This window comes from Mytilus galloprovincialis, chromosome 1 (assembly GCF_965363235.1).
Source record: "Mytilus galloprovincialis chromosome 1, xbMytGall1.hap1.1, whole genome shotgun sequence".
Lineage (NCBI taxonomy): Eukaryota > Metazoa > Mollusca > Bivalvia > Mytilida > Mytilidae > Mytilus > Mytilus galloprovincialis.
In genome coordinates this window covers 8,309,590-8,337,174 of record NC_134838.1, presented here as the reverse complement: position 1 = coordinate 8,337,174, position 27,585 = coordinate 8,309,590, and the positions used below count along the sequence as shown (strand labels likewise).

Sequence of the window (27,585 nt, the reverse complement as noted above, 5' to 3'; positions counted from 1 at the left end):
AATGTACTGTAGAATCAAAGAGGAATAAGGTTTACAGATCAACACCAAAATTATAGAGAAATTTTTAAAAGCTTGCATATCATTTTTTATTTTTCTTTCACAGAATTCCTTACAATCCTTATCAAGATAAGAGTACGCAGTTTTATATATTTTTCATATACAACTGAAAATTGCATCAGACAGAACAATAATATATACCTGTGATTTTTAACTGCTGAATTTTCACCTCTACACCAAATACGGAAGTCTGGTCTATCGGTTGGTACTATTTTTGTACTGCAATCTACCAGTTCCAAATAATCAATTGTGCTGTTGTATATAGGACCTTTAATATAATATGATGTATGATTAATTTACTACTGAATCTGTAGGAGAAATATCTAATTTTTTCTCAAAATTGACTACCATTTTTTATTTGAACTCCTTTTAAACAGATAACCCACCTGTAGTTGGAGGTGTAGTATCCACCATAACGCCTGGTGTGGAAATAATACTCTCAAATCCTAAAGTGTTTATGATACGGAAGTTGAAGTAATGTGTCTTATTATGGATCAGCCATAAACTATTATAATCAAAACTCAAGATATGTCCAATACCAAGTCTTTCATAATGCTGGAACAATCCGGACTGTGCCAGCTTATAGTGATGACCTTCTATTCCTTCCAGCAGTTCACATGTAGCATCTAAAAAGTCATAATTGAAGCTCATACATTTGGTTTTTGGCGAATCTGCACACCGTTTAGCACAATCACCATGTGTATCTTCCCTGGTTACCTCTCCTCCAAATGGCGCAATAAGTCGACCTATTCTGAAGTCTGTGAACATTTCCATAACTTTATGGTTATGTGGATCATTACCTAAATAATAAATATTCAAAAAGTGATAAGTTACCTTATACATGTTTAATTATTATTATTTCCATCAAAATTTTATAGCAAACAAATTAAACATTCTTGGAAATGTTTGTCAATCTTAAAAAAATATGTGTCAAAGTGAAATATTTTATTTTATTGCTGATCAGTTCATTAGCGTTTGCATAATGGGATTACTAAATTTCCTTTTAATAAGAACAAATGTTACTAACTGGAAACATTGTCTTACTGTTAATGATTTCATCTTTTGATATGTGCCTGTAACTTAGTTTTAAATTATTTAAAACCTACATGTACAGTTTTATTCAACTGACCTTTTTATGTTGAACATTTATAAAACTATGTCCTGTAAAAACACCCAAGTCTAATATTATTCATAGAGAACCAATCACCTAGTATGAATGTTGTGAACAATGAATTTAAGTGTTCAATAAAGTTCAGATGAAAACATTGGCAAAACTGTGAAATCAAGTATTAAAGAAAAACAATCTGTCCTCAATCCACAAAAAGTAAATAAATCAACAGTATTTCTGAAGTGTAACTGTAAACTTACTTAGATCAGGTGGTACAAAGGCATCAGCATTAATATTGACTGTGTTCCATGGAATTACTTGATCTCCCCACACATCTTTTCCATATCCCAATCCAACTTGTGTCAACACTATATCCGAGTCTTCGTAAACAACAACGGATGCCTTCATCACTGCTGGATTACTAGTTGATAAAAAGTCGGCAGTGAATCGACCACCAGGGAGAGTTACATCATATGTATTTAAAGAACATGTTGCCATGGAGCGCTCACCAGCGTCATTTTGTGCATACATTGTAAAATACAGAGGAACTCCAGTAGTACTAAGTCTCTGAAAAAACAACATAAAAAATTAACAAGATTTAAAGTGTCAATTAAAATTGGTGTACCAGCTAATTATCTTGCTCATTTAACGTCAATCATTTTCCAATTTTTCTGGGGGGATTTCATTGTTATAAGTGAACTACAAGTTCACATGTTCAAGAAAATACTTTAATTACATAAAAGCTTGCATGCAGAATTTTTCATGTATCAATGAAAATACATTAAAAATTTGTACCCATAAAAATACATGAATCCACAGATGATTAAGGTTGCAGTGATCCTCTTTCTGTATAAATTTTCATAATTATCTAGGATGTTAACTGACTATTCAATTAGATGCTCAGATCTATACCTTGGCTTAAAACTAAATCAGTGTTAGGCATCCATAAAAAGTTACTTTTCTTTTATATAAGTTAATATCTCAAAGACAAAACAAATATATATGTTTGCATGTACATCTCGAAGAAAAGGCAATAGAAAAGTAATAATTTTGGCATACAATTTTGATGAACTAATAATATCTTATTCTAAATGAAATTTTAAATGAAAACTTTAAAATAAAAATCTATCACCTGAATACTAGATTCAAGCATATTATAAAAGACTTGCCTCATCAACTGAAGTCTTTGGCCCACCAAGACTATGCTGGTTCATTACATCTTTTCCTCCCGGTACTTTTCCAACATCAAGGAAGTAAGCCACATCACTCCTGTCATCCTCAGCACGAACAGCGATTTCAAACATCGGCTCTACATAATCTCTACCTGCTATCTGATCTACTTCACAACTTGGTGTGGCCTAAATATTTAAATATAGAAAGTTACTTGGTGTAAGTTATGGACATTTTCTTATCATTAAAGACTACGGTAAAGTTCAGAAAGCTGAAAGATATCTCATGTTTCTCAATTAGATTTTCTATTTTCTTAGTGTTTTATTCTTTGGATATTTTTCATCATTAATTTTAACCTCTTTTATCTTCACTTTTCTACACCACTTTTTAATACCTTCTGAAACACCATATGTCAATAAAATGTATTTTTTTGTTAACTTTCAAGGTCATCTGCTGCAAAATATAGAAAAATTTTCAAAGGACTTATACAGAAAGTTCCATACAAAAAATTATATTACCCTTCTCTTTCTTCCTGAATTCTTATCATCTGTAAATGGCGATATTTCTGGAGGAGTTTTGTCTTCTTCATCTTTCCTGTTGTCGATCAGTTTCTTAGTAATGGTTGGAGCCTTGTATGACCATAATTCAACTTTAAACAAGACTTTCTTAAACTTAGTCAGACCAAGATTGACCTCTAGAGTCACCAGGGCATACAAATTCAGTTCAATTGGAGTAAGTTTCAAGTACATAACCAGACTGGAAAAAACAATTCAGATAATATTCATCAGCATGACAAAATGGGGTCAAGTTATGTGGCACTAACCAAATATTCATCAGCATGACAAAATGGGGTCAAGTTATGTGGCACTAACCAAATATTCATCAGCATGACAAAATGGGGTCAAGTTATGTGGCACTAACCAAATATTCACCAGCATGACAAAATGGGGTCAAGTTATGTGGCACTAACCCAATATTCACCAGCATGACAAAATGGGGTCAAGTTATGTGGCATTAGCCACATTTATTGAACACTTGCTTCTTCTACGTGTAATGCATCTGTGAAGTAAATACAATCTCTACAAAATCATTTTTTCATGTCTCATTGTTTATTTCAAATATTAACTAGTCACCAACAAATCATTAAACGATTGAATTAACAAGAGGCTCTCAAAAGCCTGAATCGCTTACCTGTAATTTTTTGCTTAAATCGTTCATCAATGATTATTTTTACTTTTCAATATATATAAATGAGTGGCTTAAAAATGCCATTTAAATGCTCTTTGTATCTGTCATATTTTCTTCAAAAGTTTGGCTGAAATTGATTCAGCAGTTTCAAAGGAGAAGATTTTTTAAAGTAAGCAAACTAGATAAACAAGTTGTGAAAAATTGTCTTTAAAGGGTATTAACTCCTTTTGGGGTCAATTGACAACTTTGGTCAAATAAACTTATTTGTAGATCTTACTTTGTTGAACATTTTTGTTCTTTACAGTTTATCTTTATTTATAATAATATTCAAGATAACAAAAAAAATGCAAAATTTACTTAAAATTACCAATTTAGTGACAGCAACCCAACAATGGGTTGTTAGATTCATCTGAAAATTTCAGGGCCGATAGAATTTCACCTAATGAACACTTTAACCTCCATGTCTGATTTGCTCTAAATGCTTTAGTTTTTGAGATATAAGCCAAAAACTGCATTTTACCCCTATGTTCTATTTTTAGCTATGGTGGCTGTATTTTTTTGACAGAAAATAAAACACAAACCTTCCGGAGCACCTGAGATCACCCCTAGTTTTTGGTGGGGTTCGTGTTGTTTATTCTTTAGTTTTCTATGTTGTGTCGTGTGTACTATTGTTTTTCTGTTTGTCTTTTTTATTTTTAGCCATGGCGTTGTCAGTTTGTTTTAGATTTACGAGTTTGACTGTCCCTTTGGTATCTTTCGTCCCTCTTTTTTTCTAGATACCCTAAGGATCATTCAGCTTCAGTTTGCTTGGGATTGGTTAAATAGTTTCAGAGGAGAAGATGTTTGAAATAGTTTACACCGGATGGAAGACGACGACGGACACCACTTCGGAAAGGTGAGCGAAAAATACAGTTTTGACAAAAAGTGCCAGAATATCCCCACACCAAAACATTCCAATTTATGGTAAAACTGTGTGTGAAACCATTTAAAATATATCTGCTACTCACCCAACATCTAGAGGAAACTTATTGAATGTAATCTCAGCTGTTGTTGGGAAACGCAAGTCCATAATTCTTCCCTCTAAACGGAGTTTTCCATATAGTAGAAATCCAATACCCAGTTCACCATAGACTGTCACTCCAGCATAAGGTTCTACAATACATTGAGCCTTCATTTCTAACACCTTGGCTGCAATTTCAAACTTCATTCCGTAGTATGCTCCAGCACCAAATGCTAAAATATTATTTAAACTTATGTTAAAATTTATTCTCACACTTTAAATAACAACCAATTTTCCTGGATGCTATTCTTACTTCTCCAAATTTAAATCTTCTATGAAACATAGCTAAAGTAAACATAACGTAATAAGCATTGTTAATTTATGTATATGTCTAAAGTAAACATAACGTAATAAGCATTGTTAATTTATGTTAATTTATGTATAGGTTTTATTGATAGAAGTCTTTGGTTGGATAAAAACATAATTTTACATTATCACAAGATCCTATGCAGAAATTATGTTCCTAGGGGGTTGACCTTACTAAATGTAAAGATGCTTTAATAAACCATTAACATGCTAATTTGAAAGTTCAATCTAAAGAGAAGCCATATTGGTTGTACACAGTAAAAAACAATTCAATAAACAAAGAATATCAAATGATGAAGATTAAACTCACTGGTGCTAAAAATAGGAGGAAAATTGGGTTTTTTTTTGTAATTTTTAACAATGTCAAGCAAAAGATCTATAAATTTCTATATTTTTAGAAGCTCTTGTAAAAGTGTTATATTTTACTTTGAATTGTTTAATCATGCTCAGATGAAGAACTTTAAAAGGATAAAAATATTAAACTGTTAGTATTAATATTGAAGATATCTAGCTTGAAATAGGCAATATACTTTGGTTGAAAACAACATATATTTTTGAACTGGAACACACACATAAATGTGTGATTACTTACAGAACTGCATTGGTATAAGTCCACCAACTAGCATGTTGACACTGTAGCTAAACAGTGTTATATCCTGTTTAGGGAAACTAAAGTCTCCCCCCAGTGTAAAGTCAAAAGATTTGAAAACCTCATCACCATTGGTCAGTAGCTTGGTAAGAAACTCTGAATACTACAATTAGAAAATTGAAAAAACTATAATAAATAAACTCATCCTAGATAACAGGATTACACTGACTCATCAGTGATGCCTGAATAAAAAAAGTTCAAAAGGCCAAATAAAGTTCAAAGTTGAAGAGCATTGAGGACCCAAAATTCCAAAAGGTTTTGCCAAATACAGCTAAGGTAATCTATTCCTGGGGTAGTATACCAAAGATCATCTGTTCTCTTTAAATATCTTTTTTTATGCCCCACCTAGGGGAATTATGTTTTTCGGTCTGTACTTCCGTCTGTTCATCTGTTCATCAGTCTGTTCCGCTTCAGGTTAAAGCTTTTGGTCAAGGTGAAGATGAAGTTTAAGTCCAATCAACTTAAAACTTAGTCCACATGTTCCCTATGATATGATCTTTCTAATTTTAATGCCAAATTAAGAGTTTTGACCTAATTTCACGGACCACTGAACATAGAAAATGATAGTGCGAGTGGGGCCTCCGTGTACTATGGACACATTCTTGTTTTATATTATTAAATCTACTTTATTTTTCCATGATTTAACTATTAACCACAAAAAAAAAATCCATTATATTATAAATATATAAGTGAGGTTAGCAGGTATCATGCAAACAATAATATTACTTGTAATACCTATAGATAAAATGATATCTAACTGGAGATTAAAAAAAATAATGGAGACCTTGGATTTTTTAACACTTCAAGGCCTGAGAAATTTACATTGTTCAAGTCCACAGCATGATAAAATGGAAATATTTAAGCTGCACTTATTTTAAAACTCAACAGGGATATTTGTACCATTTACCTCTCATCTACATTTCAATGTTATCTTAAAAAGAAATGGGAGCTAATGAGCATTTACATGTAGGTAAACTTTCCATAAAGTTAACATTTTCAAGGGAAATAACTCACAAACACAGTCTTATTTTCAAAATTAAATAAGATATTGGTATTAAAAATCTTTCATAATCAAGTTTATTGAAACCCTTAACAATTACAAAGATAAGTGTGCTCACAATGTATGTCTATTTTCTATGTAGTTTACCTTCTCCATGGGCCATAGCTTTGATGAAAATTATCCAGTGTTACATTTTAGTACTTGACTAATATTCATAATATTATAATCTCAATTTATTTGAAACCTAGAAAAAAATGAGTAAGTAAGGATGTTCTTAAGATGTCTTTTGGTTATTTTTTTCATTGACTTATATATCCCAAATCTCCTTTTATTCAAATTCAAAAGTGGAACACAGATATATGGACACAGGATCTAATGCTGACCCATTATCTAAAACATACCAATGCTTTTGCTAAGTCTCTCAAATCTTTCATAAGCTGGGCCACCAATATTGGATCAATATTCTTGAAGTCCATTAATGTTTCAATGTCACCAACTGTCATATTGGCTAACTTCTCTCCTAAAAGTTTGGCTCCAACCTCTGACAATCCTTGACCAATAGAATAGGCATCCTTTATACCAGTAACAACAAAATCCAGTTCCTTAAAGATTTCTTCACCTAGAAAAACCAAAGTGAAAATTATGTAGACAAAAATAGTAAAATATAAGTGTGTGGAATACAGTATTTCAGCTTTGGGACAGAAATGGGGATTGCCATACTTAACCTTAAATTAAACACTATGTTTTTCTTATTTTTGGTTTTCTTGAACTGGTGTCCCCAATGGTGCATCCCATTTCTAAACTCCATGTTCAAATTAACTACATTCAAAGAGGCTTTCATTAACATTTCACAATTTTGAACAGCTCTCAACACAATTAAAACTGACCAGACTAGTTTCTAGAAATTGGTGAAAGTATAAATGGCTTAATTATTATGAACACTTTCACCACCACATTCTTCAAAATTTCTAATTTTTAATTCAAAATAAGTAATAACAAATGGCTACAGAAATTTCCAAATTCTACAATTCTTCTGTCCCCAACAAACTCAGCTTCTCCTCAATCCATGTACTATCATATCAATATAATGATATGTAGCTCACTGTACTGTTATAATTATCTCCCTTAGTTTTATTAATTACCTCCCTTTAATGAAATATTTACCTCCCTGTACTGTAAAGGTTCCACTGAATGTTTCTCCACTAACACCAACAGTGGTGGGCATACCATTACCAAGAGCTTTAAGAGCAGACTTTCCACCAGTTTTTTCATCACCATCATCAATATCTGTTACAGAATAATCCTTACTATTTTTCTGGAATACCATAAAGGAACACAATCAAAATATGTTACTTTTAAATTGTAGAATGATTTCAAATGAAAGAGATGCATCATATTCTATGGAATTATATACTGTGGATTCATTATTATTCGACGGATACTCATTTTCGTGGATTCCATTGGTACAGGTGAATTTAAATGTTCAACAAATTACAAATTATCTATAGGCTTGTACATAATGCAGACTTTGGCAAAACCATGCAATCAAATATCCATAAAAATGCAAGTTTTCATCAATACAAGAAAATCTATACCAAGGATAATTAATAAATCCACAGTATTAAAAAATAGTGTTTTTAGAAGTCAGTTGAAAAAGAATCTCCCACAAAATCCCAAAAACATATGTATATGTCAACCTAAGGTTAAGAAAAATGTTGGATGCTTTTGTCATCGGGATGCTGCTGAATTGATGTAAACCTTAAATCTTCCTTCATTTACATCCCTTATCTTAAAAACAATTTCAAAATAAATTAGTTCATCAAAAATCCAGCCTCTTTTTTGTTGTTGACTTTTTTTTTTCCTTGTAAATTTGTGTAATAACTATTCTTTACAATACAATTTCTCTCTTCTAACTCAACAATCAATGTACTCCAAAAACTAAATATTTCTTGTGAAAGGTTTTTGTGGCTCCTTTCAAGAGATGTCTCTAATTTTATGTCAGTGTCACTTTACACTAGAGTAGTAGTTTCTTTGCAATTTAACTTCCACCAGGTAGCATTGTTTTTAAAGGGCATATGTCCAAAGCCGACCAAAAGTCTATAATTTGGCATATATTTGGTGAATATTAAAAAAGAGAAATCTATAGAAAAGTCTTACTTCATTGAACATTAAAATTCATGGTTCATCTTTGCCCAGGAAATCCTCAAAAGTTGGAATCCCACCAATAATAATATTAAATCCACAGAAACAACTGTAAATTCACAAATTATTGCCATGTTTTTCTTATTGCGAAAAATGCGACAGGATTATAATCACAATAATTTGCATTTCAATTTTTTTTTTCAATATGAAATAAACATGATTTTTAACAATATCGCAAAAATTAAAATCGCAATAATAAATGCACCTAATAATTTCTGAATTTACAGTCTTTGCCCACAAAACCTTCAAAAATTGGTATTCCACCAATAATAGTATTGAATCCACAGAGAGTAACCTGGATGAAGGACAAGATGGATTAATTGATTGTGCTTATAGTTGCATCAGAGTGAAAATGCTACATCACGAGCTGATGAAGGTTAGGACCATTGCATTATACTTACACTGTAGTCCATACAAGCAGCAATAAAAATGCTACATCACAAGCTGTTGAAGGTTGGGACTATTGCATTATACTTACACTGTAGTCCATACAAGCAGCAATAAAAAAGTTCTTCTCTGCTTCAGTTGCCTTTCTATCTGTCAATATTCGTAGGCCTCCTTTCATGTCTTTGACGTCCACCCTTAGAAAATCAATAAAAACACAATTAGAAAAGAGAAATTTTGATCCATATTTTTTTGTGTAATTAAATAAGTTCAGTAAAACTTTAAATAAATTTTTCCCAAAAGTACATTATTAATAAGATTACAATATTTCCAAATGTATGTCGTTGTAAATAGAAAATAATACATGGTAAAATCTGTATCATATGTCGTATCATCCCGAGACACCAATATCAGCCCAAGGGCCTTTAGTCCCAAGGGATGATATTGGTCGAGGGTAATACGGCATGTGATACGGATTTTGCCATGTTTTATACGCTTTATCATATATTTCAACAGAAGAGTATTATATTATATGAACTGTTTTCTGATCCATAGCACTGGGTTACCTTCAGTTCTACTTTTGTATTGTTTCAAAGGCCTTGAACTGCTCATTTACTTATCCAAAGCACCTAGGTTACCTTACAATTTGCGTGCTGTTGTTTTAAAAATATTTTGTTTATTATTGTATTTTTTTGTGTGTTTCGTATTTTTTATAGTTCCATTTAGTGTGCAAAAAAATATGAAAACTTGACGTTCGTGACGTCACATACCAAACAATGACATCATTCAATAAATTGCGTCAAGCTCGAATGACCATTATTTTGAGGAAAATTTTTCATAAGCAAAAAAAAAAAATGACTATGTAAAAAACTAGAGGCTCTAAAGAAGCTGTGTCGCTCACCTTGGTCTATGTGAATATTAAACAAAGGAAGCAGATGGATTCATGACAAAATTGTGTTTTGGTGACGGTGATGTGTTTGTACATCTTACTTTACTGAACATTCTTGCTACTTACAATTATCTCTATCTATAATGAACTTGGCCCAGTAGTTTCAGTGGAAAATGTTAGTTAAAATTTACAAATTTTATGAAAATTGTTAAAAATTGACTATAAAGGACAATAACTCCTTAGGGGTCAATTGACCATTTCCGTCATGTTGACTTATTTGTAAATCTTACTTTGCTTAACATTATTGATGTTTACAGTTTATCTCTATCTATAATAATATTTAAGATAATAACCAAAAACAGCAAAATTTCCTTAAACTTACAAATTCAGGGGCAGCAACCCAACAACAGGTTGTCAGATTCATCTGAAAATTTCAGGGCAGATAGATCTTGACCTGATAAACAATTTTACCCCATGTCAGATTTGCTGTGGTGGACATCTTGGTTGGTTGGCCAGGTCACGGGACACAATTTTTAAACTAGATACCCCAATGATGATTGTGGCCAAGTTTGGTTTAATTTTGCCCAGTAGTTTCAGAGGAGAAGATTTTTGTAAAAGATAACTAAGATTTACGAAAAATGGTTAAAAATTGACTATAAAGGGCAATAACTCCTAAAGGGGTCAACAGACCATTTTGGTCCTGTTGACTTATTTGTAGATCTTACTTTACTGAACATGTTTGCTGTTTACAGTTTATCTCTATCTATGATAATATTCAAGATAATAACCAAAAACAGCAAAATTTCCTTAAAATTACCAATTCAGGGGCAGCAACCTATCAACGGGTTGTCCGATTCATCTCAAAATTTCAGGGAGATCTAGACCTGATTAACAATTTTAACCCCATGTCAGATTTGCTCTAAATGCTTTGGTTTTTGAGTTATAAGCCAAAAACTGCATTTTTCCCCTATGTTCTATTTTTAGCCATGGCAGCCATCTTGGTTGGTTGGCCAGGTCACCGGACACAATTTTTAAACTAGTTACCCTAATGATGATTGTGGCCAAGTTTGGTAAAAATTGGCCCAGTAGTTTCAGGAGAAGATTTTTGTAAAAGCTAATGACAGACGACAACGACGACGGAGACGCCGGACGCCAAGTGATGACAAAAGCTCACTTGGCCCTTTGGGCCAGGTGGGCTAAAAAAGTAGGGGGTGATAAAGGGTATGCGATAAAAGGTAGGAGTGTGATAAAGGGTATGCGATAAAGGTTGCGCATCAAAGTTGCGCGATATGGATTAAACAGCAGGCTATTTATCAAATATGCAAAACTACTGTATTTACTACTAAACATATGATAAATAAAAATATTCATTAATTTTTAAGTGTTATAAAGTATTATTTTCTTAATTTTTTTTTTATGTCAAAAGGCAGTAATTCAACCAGAATAAACATAAACTCAATCTGTTGCCTTCTTTATAGAGCAAATGTAGCAAAAAATCAGATACAGATCTTAAAGATGTAGTCATGTTAGGTTAAGGAATTTTTGTCAGATGTTCAGACTCCTTGGGTTTATTCCTACGATACAGGGTAAAATATTTTGCCCCATATCACCCACTTTTCTTTTCATATAAGACTTCAATAGCTCATAAAAGGTCATTTTCCAAAATTTTAGCTGATTCTAGATTCCTCTACTTACAATTTGAGACCCAAACAAGTGAAAGTGGGAGCTACTGCTCACTGATGATACCCCCGCCCAAATATTTTGGTAAACAGGAAGTTGTGGAGTGATGAATCTGAAAACACATCACACGGTGTAGCTGACTTATATAAACCCTGAAACCAATTTTCAGAAATCCTTGTATTGTAGTTGCTCAGAAAGATGCGATGAAAGTTTTCAACTTGACTATCATGTGTAAAATGATACAAATCTGAAAACGCATCACACGGTATAACTGACTTATATAAACCCTGAAACTAAATTTCAGAAATCCTTGTATTGTAGTTCCTGAGAAAAATGTGACGAAAATTTTCAACTTGGCAATCATTTGTAAAATGATACAAGTGTTCGGTAAACAGGAAGTTGTTGAGTGATGAGCCTGAAAACGCATTACAGGGTATAGCTTACTTATATAAACCCTAAAACCAAATTTCAGAAATCCTTGTAATGTAGTTTCTGAGAAAAATGTGAGGGAAAATATTCATGGGACAGACCAATGGACGGACGGATGGATGGACAGACAGAGGTAAAACAGTATACCCCCACTTTTTTAAAGCAGAGGTATAATAATGTCAATGCTAAATACAAGGTAAAAGTCTGAGTAGGCCTTTTTTCCCCATTAAAAAATTAAATATCTTGAAAAGGAGTTCCATAACCAAAAGATGTTTTTCTGACAAATTTCACTCTACCAAAACGAAAAGTAAACTCAATATGTTAGTGATCTTTAAATTTTGATGTAACAATTAAAGTGCTTGTGAGCACTGCAAGGTAAAGATTGCTTTCATTTGCAATGTGATCTAAAAAAAATGCTTTGTATAAAGCAGAAGTACATATTTGGGCAATATTATTAAAAACCTTTTACCCAAAAATCAGCTCCAGATCTGCTGGAATTACAAACATGGCAAGATAGTAAAATTACAAAATCACAAAATTATCTATATTAAAAATTCAGCCCCTAAAAAGTTAACTGTTTTCACTACATACTGTGATGCTGCACGTCTTCGTCTTCTACGACCTGTACATGTTCTCTTCTTCAGGTCAGAGGCTGTCAGTAACTGATAATCTTCACATGTTCCAGGAGAAATGTAGCATGCGGTCAGTCCTATAGTGGTCTTGTAAGCTGTAGCTGAGGTTGTTGTGTCCAGAGTAAAGTTTAACATGAATGAGCTAGATAATTCTTCAACCTGTTCGATTCCTGTAAAAATCAAATTTGAAAAACTCTTTTAATTTGAAAAACTCATTTAATTTGAAAAGCTTGTTTAATTTGAAAAGATTCCTGTATACAGTTAATTCTTATTATGGTATTCACAGTTTTATTAATTGATCATATCTTTTTATATTTTTTAGCCATGGAAACGGTTCTTTAAATAACCTTGAAAAATCAATAGAAGGAAAAACAATAAATCCCTTTTTATATTAAATAAGAAAAATCTCAAAATTTTGGAATTTCTAAAATATATGACAAAAATAAAAAATTTAACAAAAAATATTATTATCGTTACAACCCTTTTAATATTAAAAATGATCCTATTACAAAAGTAATACCATTAATTGAAGCCAGTCCAGTCATAGTCCATGTGTGTCTCTCTAGAGTGTAGTCAATTTGATCAGCACATGAATCCAAAGCAAATGTCAGCTCTGTGTTACGTGCACCAGGCACAAAGTCCAAATCTAAACAACATGTGACACTGAAACAGTCAGCAGCCATCTGACATCTTGTCTGAGCATAGGTGGTAAAGGTAACACCAGGACAGCCTAGAAAAGTGCAATAAATAGCATTGTCTCTTTTTTTTTATAATAGTATTTAGATAAAAGAATAATTGATTTTCATTTGGTTAACATCCAGTTGAAAATATTATAAGATTTTTGTTTACTTAGTATCTTGTGGCAAATATTCCTGCATATTCAATAAAACAAATAAATAATATCCAAAATGAAGGTTCTGCCATGCAGGTTGACCAAGATGAAATGAAAAATTTGGACTGCCACTGAGAGTATATTGGTTAGGGGAACTATTGTTGTATAAATAGATTATTAAGACACAAAAAAATGTTTTTATAAATTATGTTTATGGTGGTTATCACTTCATTTTTATTTTACAGCATATTTAATCATTAATTAATAAATAACAATAAAAAAATATTAATATAATATACCTTGAGCATATGTTCCTGTAGAAAACTGTGAACAAACTATTGGTTTCCAGTAGTCGAAGGTTATTCCTGTCAAAATGTAAAATATTGTAATTGATGCATAAACTTTCTCATTAGTTTCATATTTCTCCATTTACATATCAGTGTTATCATTTATTAGAAAAAAAGATCAAATTTGGGCAATTAAACCAGAAAAAGGCAAGATTGTACAGCTATTCATATTGCCATACAAAAGCAGTGGTAAGGTATCAATTTGATGACAGAAAAATAGACACAATTAAGATTTCATTCCTAATTCATAACTACAAAACATCCAAAGAGAATAACTAGAGGCTCTAAAGAGCATGTGTCGCTCACCTTGGTATATGTGAATATTAAACAAAAGAAACAGATGGATTCATGACAAAATTGTGTTTTGGTGACGATGATGTGTTTGTACATCTTACTTTACTGAACATTCTTGCTGCTTACAATTATCTCTATCTATAATGAACTTTGCCCAATGAAAATTGTTAAAAATTAACTATAAAGGACATTAACTCCTTAGGGGGTCAATTGACCATTTCAGTCATGTTGACTTATTTGTAAATCTTACTTTGCTGAACATTATTGCTTTTTACAGGTTATCTCTATCTATAAGAGTATTCAAGATAATAACCAAAAACAGCAAAATTTCCTTACAATTACCAATTTAGGGGCAGCAACCCAACAACGGATAGATCTTGACCTAATAAACAATTTTACCCTTCTTCAGATTTGTTCTAAATGCTTTGGTTTTTGAGTTATAAGCCAAAAACTGCATTTTACCCCTATGTTCTATTTTTAGCTGTGACGGCCATCTTGGTTAAATGGCCGGGTCATCGGACACATTTTTCAAATTAGAAACCCCAATGATGATTGTGGACAAGTTTGGATTAATTTGGCCCAGTAGTTTCAGGAGAAGATTTTTAAAAGATTACTAAGATTTAAAAAAAATGGTTAAAATTGACTATAAAGGGCAATAACTCCTAATGGGGTCAATTGACCATTTCGGTCATGTTGACTTATTTGTAAATCTTACTTTGCTGAACATTTTTGCTGTTTACAGTTTATCTCTATCTATAATAATATTCAAGATAATAACCAAAAACAGTAAAATTTCCATAAAATTACCAATTCAGGGGCAGCAACCCAACAACGGGTTGTCCGATTCATCTGAAAATTTCAGGACAGATAGATTTTGGCCTGATGAACGATTTAACCTCGTCAGTTTTGCTCTAAATGCTTTGGTTTTTGAGTTATAAGCCAAAAACTGCATTTTACCCCTATGTTCTATTTTTAGCCATGGCAGCCATCTTGGTTGGTTGGCCAGGTCATCGGACACATTTTTCAAACTAGATACCCCAATGATGATTGTGGACAAGTTTGGATTAATTCAGCCCAGTAGTTTCAGAGGAGAACATTTTTGTAAAAGCTAACGACGGACGACGGACTCCAAGTGATGAGAAAAGCTCACTTGGCCCTTTTGGCCCGGTGAGCTAAAAATAGAACTGATTAATCATGAATATGTATGCAACAAAATAGTTTAAAAATGTCACCAAAAAAACTTAACACCATGGCTTTATTCTTCAATTCACAGTTGTGGCCTGATAGTCAGGTTGCAAAGATTTCCCCTCAAATTGGTGCTAGGAACCATCTTAAACTTGCAGTGAGGTGAGAGTTTTTCTTCTTTAATGAAGGCCTCACTGCGACTTTGCGGCAAAGAACTGCAATAAAAGCGCTGTTCCTTTGCTTCTTGTAATCTTTTTTGCTGTGCATGTACTAATTTTGTGTCAAGGATGGATACCCCATACCCTTTCTTTTCTATTCTATCATGGAAATTTAATTGGGAACAATTGAACAGCCAGCGTGAAGAATTATCTTTATAATTTTGATGAAGTCAATTTTTCCTACATACCATAGAAAGGTAGGTTTGGCTGTGTACACTCAGGATAGTAAAGTCTATTACTGGTAAATATGGTATAGTCTTGTAAACATGACCCTGCACCAGACTCAAAACATAATTTGATAGTTAAATCAACATTGAAGTGTTTCATTGATGCCACATGATTTACACGATACATCACTCTCAAAACTCCATAGAGATTCATGTTCTCTGTCGTTCCTGTAAAAGAAAATGAAATGTTTTTTTTCATTTATGCATAAAACGATGTAAGAGTGTACATTAAAATCTTGACATGTTAAACAAAAAATATGAAAAACCATCTCAATAGTAATATACCTTTGATTCCATAAGTAACTATCAAAGTGTGGTATTTATACAAACACCAGTCTGAAAAAGTACTTCTTAATTTATTAAACATAACATGATAGATTGTTAAATGCCTGACATGAAGAGTATTTCATGAATTTTCATGAAAAGAACAAATTCATTAAACCTGAAATGACAATATTTTAGTCAATGGTTAAGAATATAACTAAGAAAAAATCTATTTAGAAGGTTAAGGTCATTATTAAACTCAACATTTACGATTTGCCAGTGAAGAGCAGTTTAAATAGATAAAAATGATTTCCTGCGATTCTTTTCACAAATAATCTATATAAGATTTATTGAAACATTCATCACTTATGAGTATTTTTACTCGTAAAATTTTTTGTGAAAAACCACTGGTGCTTTGTAGCATACCCCAAGCATAGTTCAGTAAATCCTTCTCAATTATCAGATTTTCTAACTGTATCTTCAGCGTGTAGCTACAAGTGTTCATGGTCATAGAAACAAAAAAGTCTCGTTTCAGAACATCAGACTTGGCACAACAGGAAACAGCATTACAATCAGTAGCAATATGACACAGTAATTCTGTTGAAGGTAGAAGAGTTAAGTCCCCTGATGTTACATTGTTACATTCTGTAATAGAGAATTTTTATTATGGTATGCATTAGGAAAAAAAAGAGCAAATGTTTTTATATATGATTGAAAGATGGAGCAAGCAAAAAAAGTACAATTTTATCATTTTATTTTCAAAATACAGCCATTTTAACAAGATATTTATGACTAATCATTTTAGTGACTATATTTCTATATCATTGAACAAGTTTCTTTTGGCAAAAAAAGATGATTTTGTCTTTTAATAGCTGAAACAATGACATTTACTTATAAAACAATGAATTGGAAAAGATAGGATATTGGGTAGTTGTACAAGACACAAAAAACTTACATGAAATACTAGATTACTCAATCTTAATAATAGCGCTTACATTGAAGTTTTCAAACTTGACTGTTGATGTATATGTATGATCTACATTTTTGAGAAAAAATTTGAATATAATAATGTGAAGCCAAAACTTGACCACTTCACTCTTTCTATTTTCTTTTTTTTTTATGATACAAACCATTATTCCATCCATCGACAGCACCAACATATGGTGGTCCAGTGAAGTTACAAATGTTGGAATACTCAATAAAATCATCTATCTGCAGTAACTGTAATAAATCATCAGCATCCACATTTGACATGTTTGTTAATCCTAAACTTCTATTTCCTAACCAGGTGGATAGAGAAAATCCTGCAAGGAAAACAAAGACATTATATCAATAAATACCTACCGATCGTGTGTACAAAGTATAGACATCATTATTATAGAAACTACAATTTCAGGGTGACATTAAATAAAGCTTGCAGTTTAACCTGATTCAATACTGTCGACAATGCTTTATTTTTCAAATTTTCTTATCAACAATCTCACCTTCTGAAATTATCCATTAGGACATTGTTTTTTTTTCTTTCGAGTTTTATGTAATTCTCAACTTAACTGGTTTTTAAAACAAATCTTTAACTTTCTTTTAATTTCATTGATAAATTAAGAAATTGTTATGAACTAAGGTTCCAACTCCCTCAGGCAAAGTTGACCTTAGAACATCTTTATTCCCTTTTGTTCGTACAGCTCATGTTTCGGTACTTATACTTCCTTCTGGCTTTCAATTTTAGGCCTTGAGTGTTTCTGATAAAGGTAAATCCAGAAAAAGTTTTGACACATAACATTTATAAAGTGTTATTTTATAAACCTGTCTCACCTGTCTCACCTGTCTCACCTGCATCTTTGAAGTCTGTATTGAAATCACAGCTTTCTTTATCAATGACAGTTTTATTAAAAATGGTGTATTCCTGGTCACACACCAACGAGGTATCAGCATCCAAACAGAACTTTATTGACATTGTAACTTCATACTGGTTACTTAGCAACAGATTGTTTACTAGGTAACTAAAATAAATAAAATATGACATTAGTATAAATACAGCAAGTTTAATATATATTCAAGAGTGATTCCATAACCATCTATGTCTCGTCTATATGCTAGAACTGTTGAAACGATTCAATGTAACCATTAGCTTATCTCACATTATATCTCATGAAATAACATTATTTGTGAGTAACATTAATTGTTCATGATTTAAAAGTACAAATCACTACTTATTCAATATGTATCAATAAATGAAACGAGGATAAAAATCATAATTCATATGTACTACATTTTAAGTTTAAGTCATCACCAACAACCTTGAACCAAAACTTTAACCTGACAAGGGATGGATATATGGACCAACTGGAAAATATAATGCCCCACTTCTATAGTTGGCAGGGCATAAAAACTTACTTTATTTCAGCTAAGCCATATATAGAAAATTTGGCACTAGACCCAAAGTCATAATCATGTAATGGTATGTCTGTTTCAAGTTTGTCTACTTTGAGACGTAGTCTGTTGCCACATGTGTCCACAATCATTTTATATTCCAGTGATGTATTTAGCTGAGGCACATCAACACAGCATCGTACCCCATTACAGTCTGTTGGTATACTACACACAATTGTATCAGCTGGTGAAAATGTATTGTGTGCAATTGAGAAACCACATTCTGAATAAAGCAAAAAAAAATAAAATTTGTACATGTTAACAATTTGCAATATAAGTTCATGAAATCTTATTATAATTTTTATTAGAGAAACAAAACTTTGCATTTGTCTCTTGTGATTGTGTTGTTCCACAATAAATATACATTTGCATCCCTCTCAAACCTCTCCCTTTCCTCTTATATGTGTATGACCTATTTACACTGTAACAGAAGCTTTAAACAAATTGATAGAAGTTAATAAGCAAAAAATTAAGTGAAGAAACCAGATTCAGGAAACTTTACAGCAAGATTTACATATGTTCTAGCTCAGGGATTTTGATTTTTAGATTTAAACATTATATTATGATTGATCACTGTGGATTCAGTATAATTCATGGGATACCAATTTTGTGGATTTCATAGGTAAAGGTAAACCACGAATTTAAATGATAAACAAGAGGCTGTCAGAATGACAGCAAACCGGATTTATTAATATCTATTCGTGTCCTGGCATTTTTCAATATCACAAGAACCGTAACTGATGAACGGTGAAAGTGAAAATCATCAATATCAGACTTGACCTCCATTTTGTCATCAGTAACAACATATTAAAATTTGAAAAGCTTTGGCTGAATGGTTCATGAGTAAATGCAACAACATGACTGGTAGCACAATTTTTCAATCTTTCAAGAACCATAACTCCTGAACAGAAAAAGTGAAAATCGCCATTATTGAACTTGACCTCACTTTTGTCATTAGTAACAACATATTAAATTTGAAAAGCTTTGGCTGAACAGTTCATGAGTAAATACACGGACACAACTGGAAACTCCATTTTTCAATCTTTCAAAAACCATAACTCCTGAACGGTAAAAGTCAAAATCGTCATTCTTGAACTTGACCTCTGTTTTGTTGTCAGTAACAACATATTAAAATTTTAAAAGCTTTGGTTGAACAGTTCATGAGTAAATGCACTGACAACATTTGGCTGCCGCCCGTCAGCCCGACCGCTCGCCCGTCGTACATCCCCAAATCAATAACCGACATTTTTGTCACAAAAACCGGTTAAAAAGTATAAATTTTCTATAGTCATGTATGCAGGCTTTGGCAAACCCATGAAATACAGTTATTCTCTAATCCACAAAAATACAGTTATTCTCTAATCCACAAAAATATAGTTATTCCCTAATCCACAAAAACTGGTAGCCACAACAATAAATAAATCGACTGTTATACTTTCTGTAATAATATATTATCTGTACACTTAATTTGAAATCATCACATCTTTTATATCCCTTTAAATTTTACAGTTTACTTATCTTCTAAATAACTGTTAAAAAATTCAAAATAACATTGAAAGTTTTCAAACATACTACATACCATTATTGAAGCCATTTGTTGCAGTTGCTGTCATGAATGGAGTGTCAACATTGTAACACTTGTCGTCAAGACTGAAGTAATTATTCACATCCAGGTCATCGATCAGCTGTAGCCTGGCCCATTCTGGTAGGGGTGAAGTATTGGCTGGTAGACCAACTGATGACAGCCAGGTACTATAGGAAACTGTAATAAGATATATTTTGCTATTACATGTACTATACAGAACTGTATAAGCAAAATATTTTGCTGTTGAAAAGTTACAGAACTTGAGAATCAGATTTAAAAAATTCTTATATTATAAAGTGGACATTATACACGAAGAAACATCTTTGTCAAATTTTTTACTCTAATAATCGTTTTTTTTAAAGTAAAAAAAAAAAGACCAACATTGAAATGACAGGTATATAAATAAAAACTCACACTGCGGATTAACAAAACCTGTTGCCCTATCACAAACTTGCTTCAAGAGTTCAAAGTTTGTGAGGATTGTTTCTTGTAAAGCACATGCACCGTTTGCCTCATAACAGGCCATCAAGTCCATGTTCACTAAATACTTATTACTTGTCATCAGATTGTTCACAGTAAATCTACAATAGCATGTAATGTTTTATACACAATTGTTTACAGTAAACCTACAATAGCAAGTTATGTTTTATACACAATTGTTTACAGTAAACCTACAATAGCAAGTAATGTTTTATACACAATTGTTCAAAGTAAACCGACAATAGCATGTAATGTTTTATACACAATTGTTCACAGTAAACCGACAATAGCAAGTAATGTTTTATACACAATTGTTCACAGTAAACCTACAATAGCAAGTAATGTTTTATACACAATTGTTTACAGTAAACCTACAATAGCAAGTTATGTTTTATACACAATTGTTTACAGTAAACCTACAATAAACAGGCTATTATTTGAACTTGGAATTATTTTTAATTATGGAATTTGCTTGATTTCTTGTTATTGAAATTTTTAATAACTTCCATGTTTATTCTGTACTGAAATGTTCTGTGCTGCGCACAACACTTTCTATTACAAAGAAAATAGTATATTTTCAATAGAATGTACTGTGCCGCGCACAACACTATCTAACCAAAATACATTGTATGGAAAGTGTTATTAACCACTCAAAAGATTATAATACCAAATAAACACGGAATTTATTAAAAAATTTTAACACAAGAAATTATGCAAATTCCATAATTAAAAATAATTCCAAGTTCAAATAATAGCCTGTTAATAGCAAGTAATGTTTTATACACAATTGTTAACTGTAAACCTACAATAGCATGTAATGTTTTATACACAATTGTTTACAGTAAACGACAATAGCATGTAATGTTTTATACACAATTGTTAACTGTAAACCTACAATAGCATGTAATGTTTTATACACAAACTCTTACAATTATTTACTAGTTTTATTGAAATATGTAAAGTTTTACGTGATTATTAAGATTTTGAGTGAGTTAACCAAGTTTATAGACCAATAAACTACATAAAAATAACCTTTATCATTCATAATTCCTTTAGAATGCACTAAAATATGTTGAAATAAAAAGTTGCATCAACACTTACTTATCTGATTTAAAACTCTATAAATACAGTAAGTCTGTGTTTCTTTAAAAAAAAAAAAAAAGGTCTACATGCTTGTTATTAAAATCAGGACAAAGATCAAATTATTTGAGACACAACCTAATTGTTGTTTTTTTCTTCTTCATATAATTCATTATTCAAGTAATCATAGGCTTTCTTAGAAATATAATAAAAAGATGAAGAAGAGGATGGTTTGAAACGACCTTGACTACCAATGAGGGTCTTGCATGGTCGTTTTTTTGTTTCTTTGTAATAATATTACTTATCATCTAATATCAATTACACCAATGCAACAAACAACGATCATGGTAGACGTTATACACTTTTGAGTTATTGCTAAACAAGTAATCGTCAGTGCTTTCTTTTAAGGTATAAACTTACCTAAGGCCATACACTCCATTTAACTTGTAAACTTCCTCCGTTCCTAAAATATCAATGTATTGTTAATATTATTTATATAAGTGGAATTACACATTTAATTCATGTACAAGAAATTAGTGTTAAGGTCTTATTTTCATCAGTAAAATTATAAATTCAATACAAGTAATTAGTTTGTCATTATTCAATTTTCTGCCGTCTAATTTACTATGACATATTTTTTTCAAATTTTGAAGGCTTGCTTAAAAAAATCTATGAATAATTACCCCAAACATATCCAATCAAAGATATGATACGAGTCATTCTCTCAAGGGTAACAATCAGTTCTCCTTTACATGCATCTATATGAACACTGGTCTGGATACTTCGACCTACTTCTGTTTCCTCAAAACAACATGTAAACTTTTCACAAGTGTTGTCAACATTACATGAAACTGTATTGGTGAGCGCTGGCAAGCTACTTGTAGGGACATCAGAACAAGCTAAAAAAATAAGCTATATAAAATGTGCTGCTTATAATCATCATAATTTATATACAATTCCATACCCTTTTAATCTTGCAACTGTATAGATATTGTGAAGTGTTTGTTTTAATGCAAAATTACCCTTAAAATTATTCACAACTAAATTCAATAGCAAAAGAATTTATGACTGTTTCATTGAAATGGGACTATTGTTTTTATAATTCCAGATTAAAGGTGGCTAGCTGATACAAGTTTTCTAACCCTTTCGTTGATTAGGCATAGTCCATGTTTTGCTATTGGAAACCCCAAATATCATTTCTATAAGAAAGTAAAATATAGGTGAACAATGCAATTAGATACTAACAGGTGCAGATCCAGGGTTTTGAAAAAGAGGGGCCCCCTAGTTAGACAACGTTTGGACTGATGCTTGTAATAATTATATGCATTTATCATATATGTAGCATAAGGAGGGCCCGGGCCCCCTAAATCTGCCTCTGACTAAAGAATTAGTGAAAGTGTTGTTTAAATCAAGTCTAGTGGATAATATCGTTGAAAAATCAAATTATCAATGTATCTTATCAGATAAGCTGTGACCTCTATATTCTACGACCCCCCCTATTACTCTGTTCACTAACTTGTTGTCCATCCATTGGTGCCAGTAGAATATAAGTCATCGCTTCTATCACATGGTGTGGCTAATAGGTAAAACGATACAAAAGCTTCATCCAAAAACCGAGAGGCATCATAGCGCGCCAAGTTTCCGGAGATATGATTATCAGCCTTAAACTGGGCTAAAGAAAGGTCTGAAAAAAGAAAATATGCAATAATGACATTCTTGCATTACCATATTTTGTGTTTGTATATGTATATGTGCATTTCTTAAATGAGCCTGCACTTACCATTCAAAAGGTATTTGAAAGGTTTTATCCATTATTACAGAAAGGTTTTATCCATTATTACAGTAAAAATAAAGAGCAAGAATAAAAGATCAATTCTCTTGAAATACGTTTAAATTTACATATTTTATGTGGTATTTGATTATATAATAATAAATTAACTTACTCTGATGAACAAATCCTGCGTCCCATGTGCATTGTTTTTTAGGCAGAAGGACATTTTGTGCTATCACATAATCTTGCTCACAAGCCTGGGCACTCTCGGTACAGACAGAAATGTTCATATCTATTAGGAAGGCATTTTCTGACTCAATATCATACACAGTAAACCTATAAATTTAATTCAATAAAATAAAATAAAAAGCAAAAGGTATATAGTTACTATTAAATATACAGAAATACAAATACTTTTTACAGACACAATCCTAATTTCTATCTTTCAAAATAAGGTCCTTTGTCTTTCGAAAGTTCCCAATGTAATACATGTCATGTTTGTGGAATAGTTTTGCACTGTTCCAACGTACAATTTTATTCATTATTTTTTCTATACGACACAACATTTGCAGTCACAAACATTAGAACTACATTTTGAACCCAAAACCATGAAACTTCTTTGGATCCCTGAAACTACATTTCTTAACCACAACCAGTGTAGATTTATACTGCATTTTCTTAAAAACAAAGAAGACTATCAAGACTGAAACATCTTAAAAGATGACAGTTTATAATAGTATACACACAACAAGAAAATATGGAAATCTAGAGTTTCAAGTTTTAACACAGCATTTTCTTTTCATATGACTTACTGTGTTTTGACTATTCCTCCCAAGGAGAAGTTTCTCTGTTCACCTAAAATAGATATTAAAAAAAGATTATGACACTGGTAACTCAAATGTCAACAACAAGTAACAAATAAGTTATTATTCTACTTATGAAAGTCATGAAAATAAGATGGTTTACTGCACTAGAAAAAAGCAACAAAATGAAATTTATATGATTAATAATATTTGTCTAACTTTCATAGTATATAACATTCAATATATATTTATTTCTTAGGAATGATTTATCATTGCTTGCTGTAAGTGCAGTGGGAATATTTCTTGCTTTTTCAGGAATATACTTAAAAGGGAAATTTTTATCAATAACCTACCAAAGGAATAGTCTACCATGGCCAGTTTGTACTGAAAGTTTTCAATTCCAACACTGATAACAAAATCACAAGGATCTAATTTGACAACCACATGGAAAGGTCTACGAAACTTGGTTGAGTCAACACAACACTCGATTTCCATACAACTTGATGTCACATGACATGTTATATCCGTGTAGCTGCTCGATAGATCCTGTATGGTGGTGTTCAGGCTACATTCTAAATAATATAAACACAATCATTTTAATATTTAACATAATATTTGAGATAAACTTGTCTGATATCTAATTCAAAACAATATAATATATAAAATCAGTAATATTTTTTTCTATTTTCCTTATTGTTGAATTACAAGTATGGATTGTAGAATCAGAAATCAATATCATCTATTTATTAGTGCAATAACAGAAAGGGTAGAATCAGAAATCAATATCATCTATTTATTAGTGCAATAACAGAAAGGGTAGAATCAGAAATCAATATCATCTATTTATTAGTGCAATAACAGAAAGGGGAACATCACATTGATTCAAACTTACATCTTAATTTTGCTACTTATATTTAACCACAACATGCACAGAAATCACATTAAATCATCTAGAAATATTGATTTTTAAAAAAATTTAAAATTAATACAATGAAATACAAACATAAAATTTTGATCTGTACAGTACTTTCATTTTTTTTAATTAGATATGCACTATTAGGTGACTTAATAAAACTAGAGGCTCTAAAGAGCCTGTGTCGCTCACCTTGGTCTTGTGCATATCAAATAATGGACACGGATAAATTCATGACATAATTGTGTTTTGGTGATAGTGATGTGTTTGTAGATCTTACTTTACTGAACATTCTTGCTACAAATATCTCTGTCTATAATGAACTTGGCCCAGTAATTACAGTGGAAAATATTTTCTACAAATTTACAAAAATTTATGACAAATGTTAAAAATTAGCTATAAAGGGCAATAACTCCTTAAGGGGTCAATTGACTATTTTGGTCATGTAAACTTATTTGTAGATCTTATTTTGCTGAACGTTATTGCTGTATACAGTTTATCTCTAACTATAATAATATTCAAGATAATGACAAAAAACGGCAAAATTTCCTTAAAATTACCAATTTAGGACAGTAACCTAACAACGGGTTGTCCGATCCATGTGAAAACATCAGGGCAGATAGATCTTGACCTGATAAACAATTAAACCCTGTCAGATTTTCTCTTAATGCTTCGGTTTTTGAGTTATAAGCCAAAAACTGCATTTTACCCCTATGTTCTATTATTAGCCGTAGCACTTTTTGGTTGATTGGCCAGGTCACGCCACACATTTTTTAAACAAATTACCCCAATGATGATTGTGGCAAAGCTTAGTTTAATTTGGCCCAGTAGTTTCAGAGAAGAAGATTTTTGTAAAAGATTACTAAGATTTACCAAAAAATGGTTAAAAATTGACTATAAAGGGCAATAACTCCTTCAGGGGTCAACTGACCATTTTGGTCATGCTGACCTATTTGTAAATCTTACTTTGCTGAACATTATTGCTGTTTACCGTTTATCTCTATCTATAATAATATTCAAGATAATAACCAAAAACAGCAAAATTTCCTTAAAATTACCTATTCAGGGGCAGCAACCCAACAACAGGTTGTCCGATTCATCAGAAAATTTCAGGACAGGTAGATCTTGACCTGATAAACACTTTTACCGCATGTCAGATTTGCTCTAAATGCTTTGGTTTTTGAGTTATAAGCCAAAAACTGCATTTTACCCCTATGTTCTATTTTTAGCCATGGCGGCCATCTTGGTTGGTTGGCCGGGTCACGCCACACATTTTTTAAACTAGATATCCCAAGGATGATTGTGGCCAAGTTTGGATTAATTTGGCCCAGTAGTTTCAGAGGAGAAGATTTTTGTAAAAGATTACTAAGATTTACGAAAAATGGTTAAAAATTGACTATAAAGGTCAATAACTCCTAAAGGGGTCAACTGACCATTCTGGTCATGTTGACTTATTTGTAAATCTTACTTTGCTGAACATAATTGCTGTTTACAGTTTATCTCTATCTATAATAATATTCAAGATAATAGCCAAAAACAGCAAAAATTCCCTAAAATTACCAGTTCAGGGGCAGCAACCCAATAACGGGTTGTCGGATTCATCTGAAAATTTGAGGGCAGATAGATCTTGACCTGATAAACAATTTTACCCCATGTCAGATTTGCTCTAAATGCTTTGGTTTTTGAGTTATAAGCCAAAAACTGCATTTTACCCCTATGTTCTATTTTTAGCCATGGCGGCCATCTTGGTTGGTTGGCCGGGTCACGCCACACATTTTTTAAACTAGATACCCCAATGATGATTGTGGCCAAGTTTGGTTTAATTTGGCCCAGTAGTTTCAGAGGAGAAGATTTTTGTAAAAGTTAACGATGACGGACGACGGACGACGCCGGACGCCGGACGCCAAGTGATGGGAAAAGCTCACTTGGCCCTTTGGGCCAGGTGAGCTAAAAATCACAAGAATGTTTTATTTTTAAGATTAAAGTGACACTGTTACCAATTATTCTTTACCACACGAAAACCACAACATCTCAAACATTAAAGGAACAATTCATTTTTCTTTTTTAATGAGAATGTACAGTAAAAAATTTAGGGTACAGGACTTATCTTCTGATTGGACTAAAAATTTGTTTTACTATTAACTCTTACCATCAATCCATCCACCAGCAATAGATGAGTTAAACTTGGCACTGCTTCTACTACACTGAGACTGACTATCTTGTAAATAAGGAGACAGGCCAGTTTGTTCATACAACAAATATTCTGCCCACATCGGCAAAGGGTCACCTATGGTCAATCCTTGATCTCCTTGCCATGTCTCAAATGAGAAATCTGTAATGAAATGGCACATGGTAAATAAAATTTTCTTTTAACAATCAGAAATTGATGTTGGCTAGTCAAA

The 27,585-nt window shown here is 32.0% G+C and overlaps 1 protein-coding gene across 1 annotated transcript in view; it reads right to left on the bottom strand.

The window, feature by feature from the left end:
* LOC143064586 (uncharacterized) overlaps window positions 1-27,585 on the bottom strand; it is a 115,867-nt gene that overhangs the window by 78,029 nt on the left and 10,253 nt on the right. The window contains exons 17-43 of the mRNA XM_076237509.1: window positions 27,333-27,515; window positions 24,624-24,842; window positions 24,280-24,322; window positions 23,640-23,803; window positions 23,213-23,380; window positions 22,380-22,595; window positions 22,117-22,159; window positions 20,551-20,717; window positions 20,131-20,313; window positions 18,516-18,774; window positions 17,943-18,121; window positions 17,252-17,425; window positions 16,548-16,766; window positions 15,819-16,025; window positions 13,886-13,951; window positions 13,275-13,484; window positions 12,714-12,924; window positions 9,219-9,321; window positions 7,703-7,853; window positions 6,940-7,157; window positions 5,482-5,641; window positions 4,531-4,756; window positions 2,854-3,091; window positions 2,335-2,523; window positions 1,426-1,732; window positions 444-857; window positions 199-325 (exon numbers count right to left, since the gene is read on the bottom strand). Coding sequence (XP_076093624.1) covers window positions 199-325; window positions 444-857; window positions 1,426-1,732; window positions 2,335-2,523; window positions 2,854-3,091; window positions 4,531-4,756; window positions 5,482-5,641; window positions 6,940-7,157; window positions 7,703-7,853; window positions 9,219-9,321; window positions 12,714-12,924; window positions 13,275-13,484; window positions 13,886-13,951; window positions 15,819-16,025; window positions 16,548-16,766; window positions 17,252-17,425; window positions 17,943-18,121; window positions 18,516-18,774; window positions 20,131-20,313; window positions 20,551-20,717; window positions 22,117-22,159; window positions 22,380-22,595; window positions 23,213-23,380; window positions 23,640-23,803; window positions 24,280-24,322; window positions 24,624-24,842; window positions 27,333-27,515 — 5,044 coding nt within the window. The remainder of the gene's footprint in view (window positions 1-198; window positions 326-443; window positions 858-1,425; window positions 1,733-2,334; window positions 2,524-2,853; window positions 3,092-4,530; window positions 4,757-5,481; window positions 5,642-6,939; window positions 7,158-7,702; window positions 7,854-9,218; window positions 9,322-12,713; window positions 12,925-13,274; window positions 13,485-13,885; window positions 13,952-15,818; window positions 16,026-16,547; window positions 16,767-17,251; window positions 17,426-17,942; window positions 18,122-18,515; window positions 18,775-20,130; window positions 20,314-20,550; window positions 20,718-22,116; window positions 22,160-22,379; window positions 22,596-23,212; window positions 23,381-23,639; window positions 23,804-24,279; window positions 24,323-24,623; window positions 24,843-27,332; window positions 27,516-27,585) is intronic.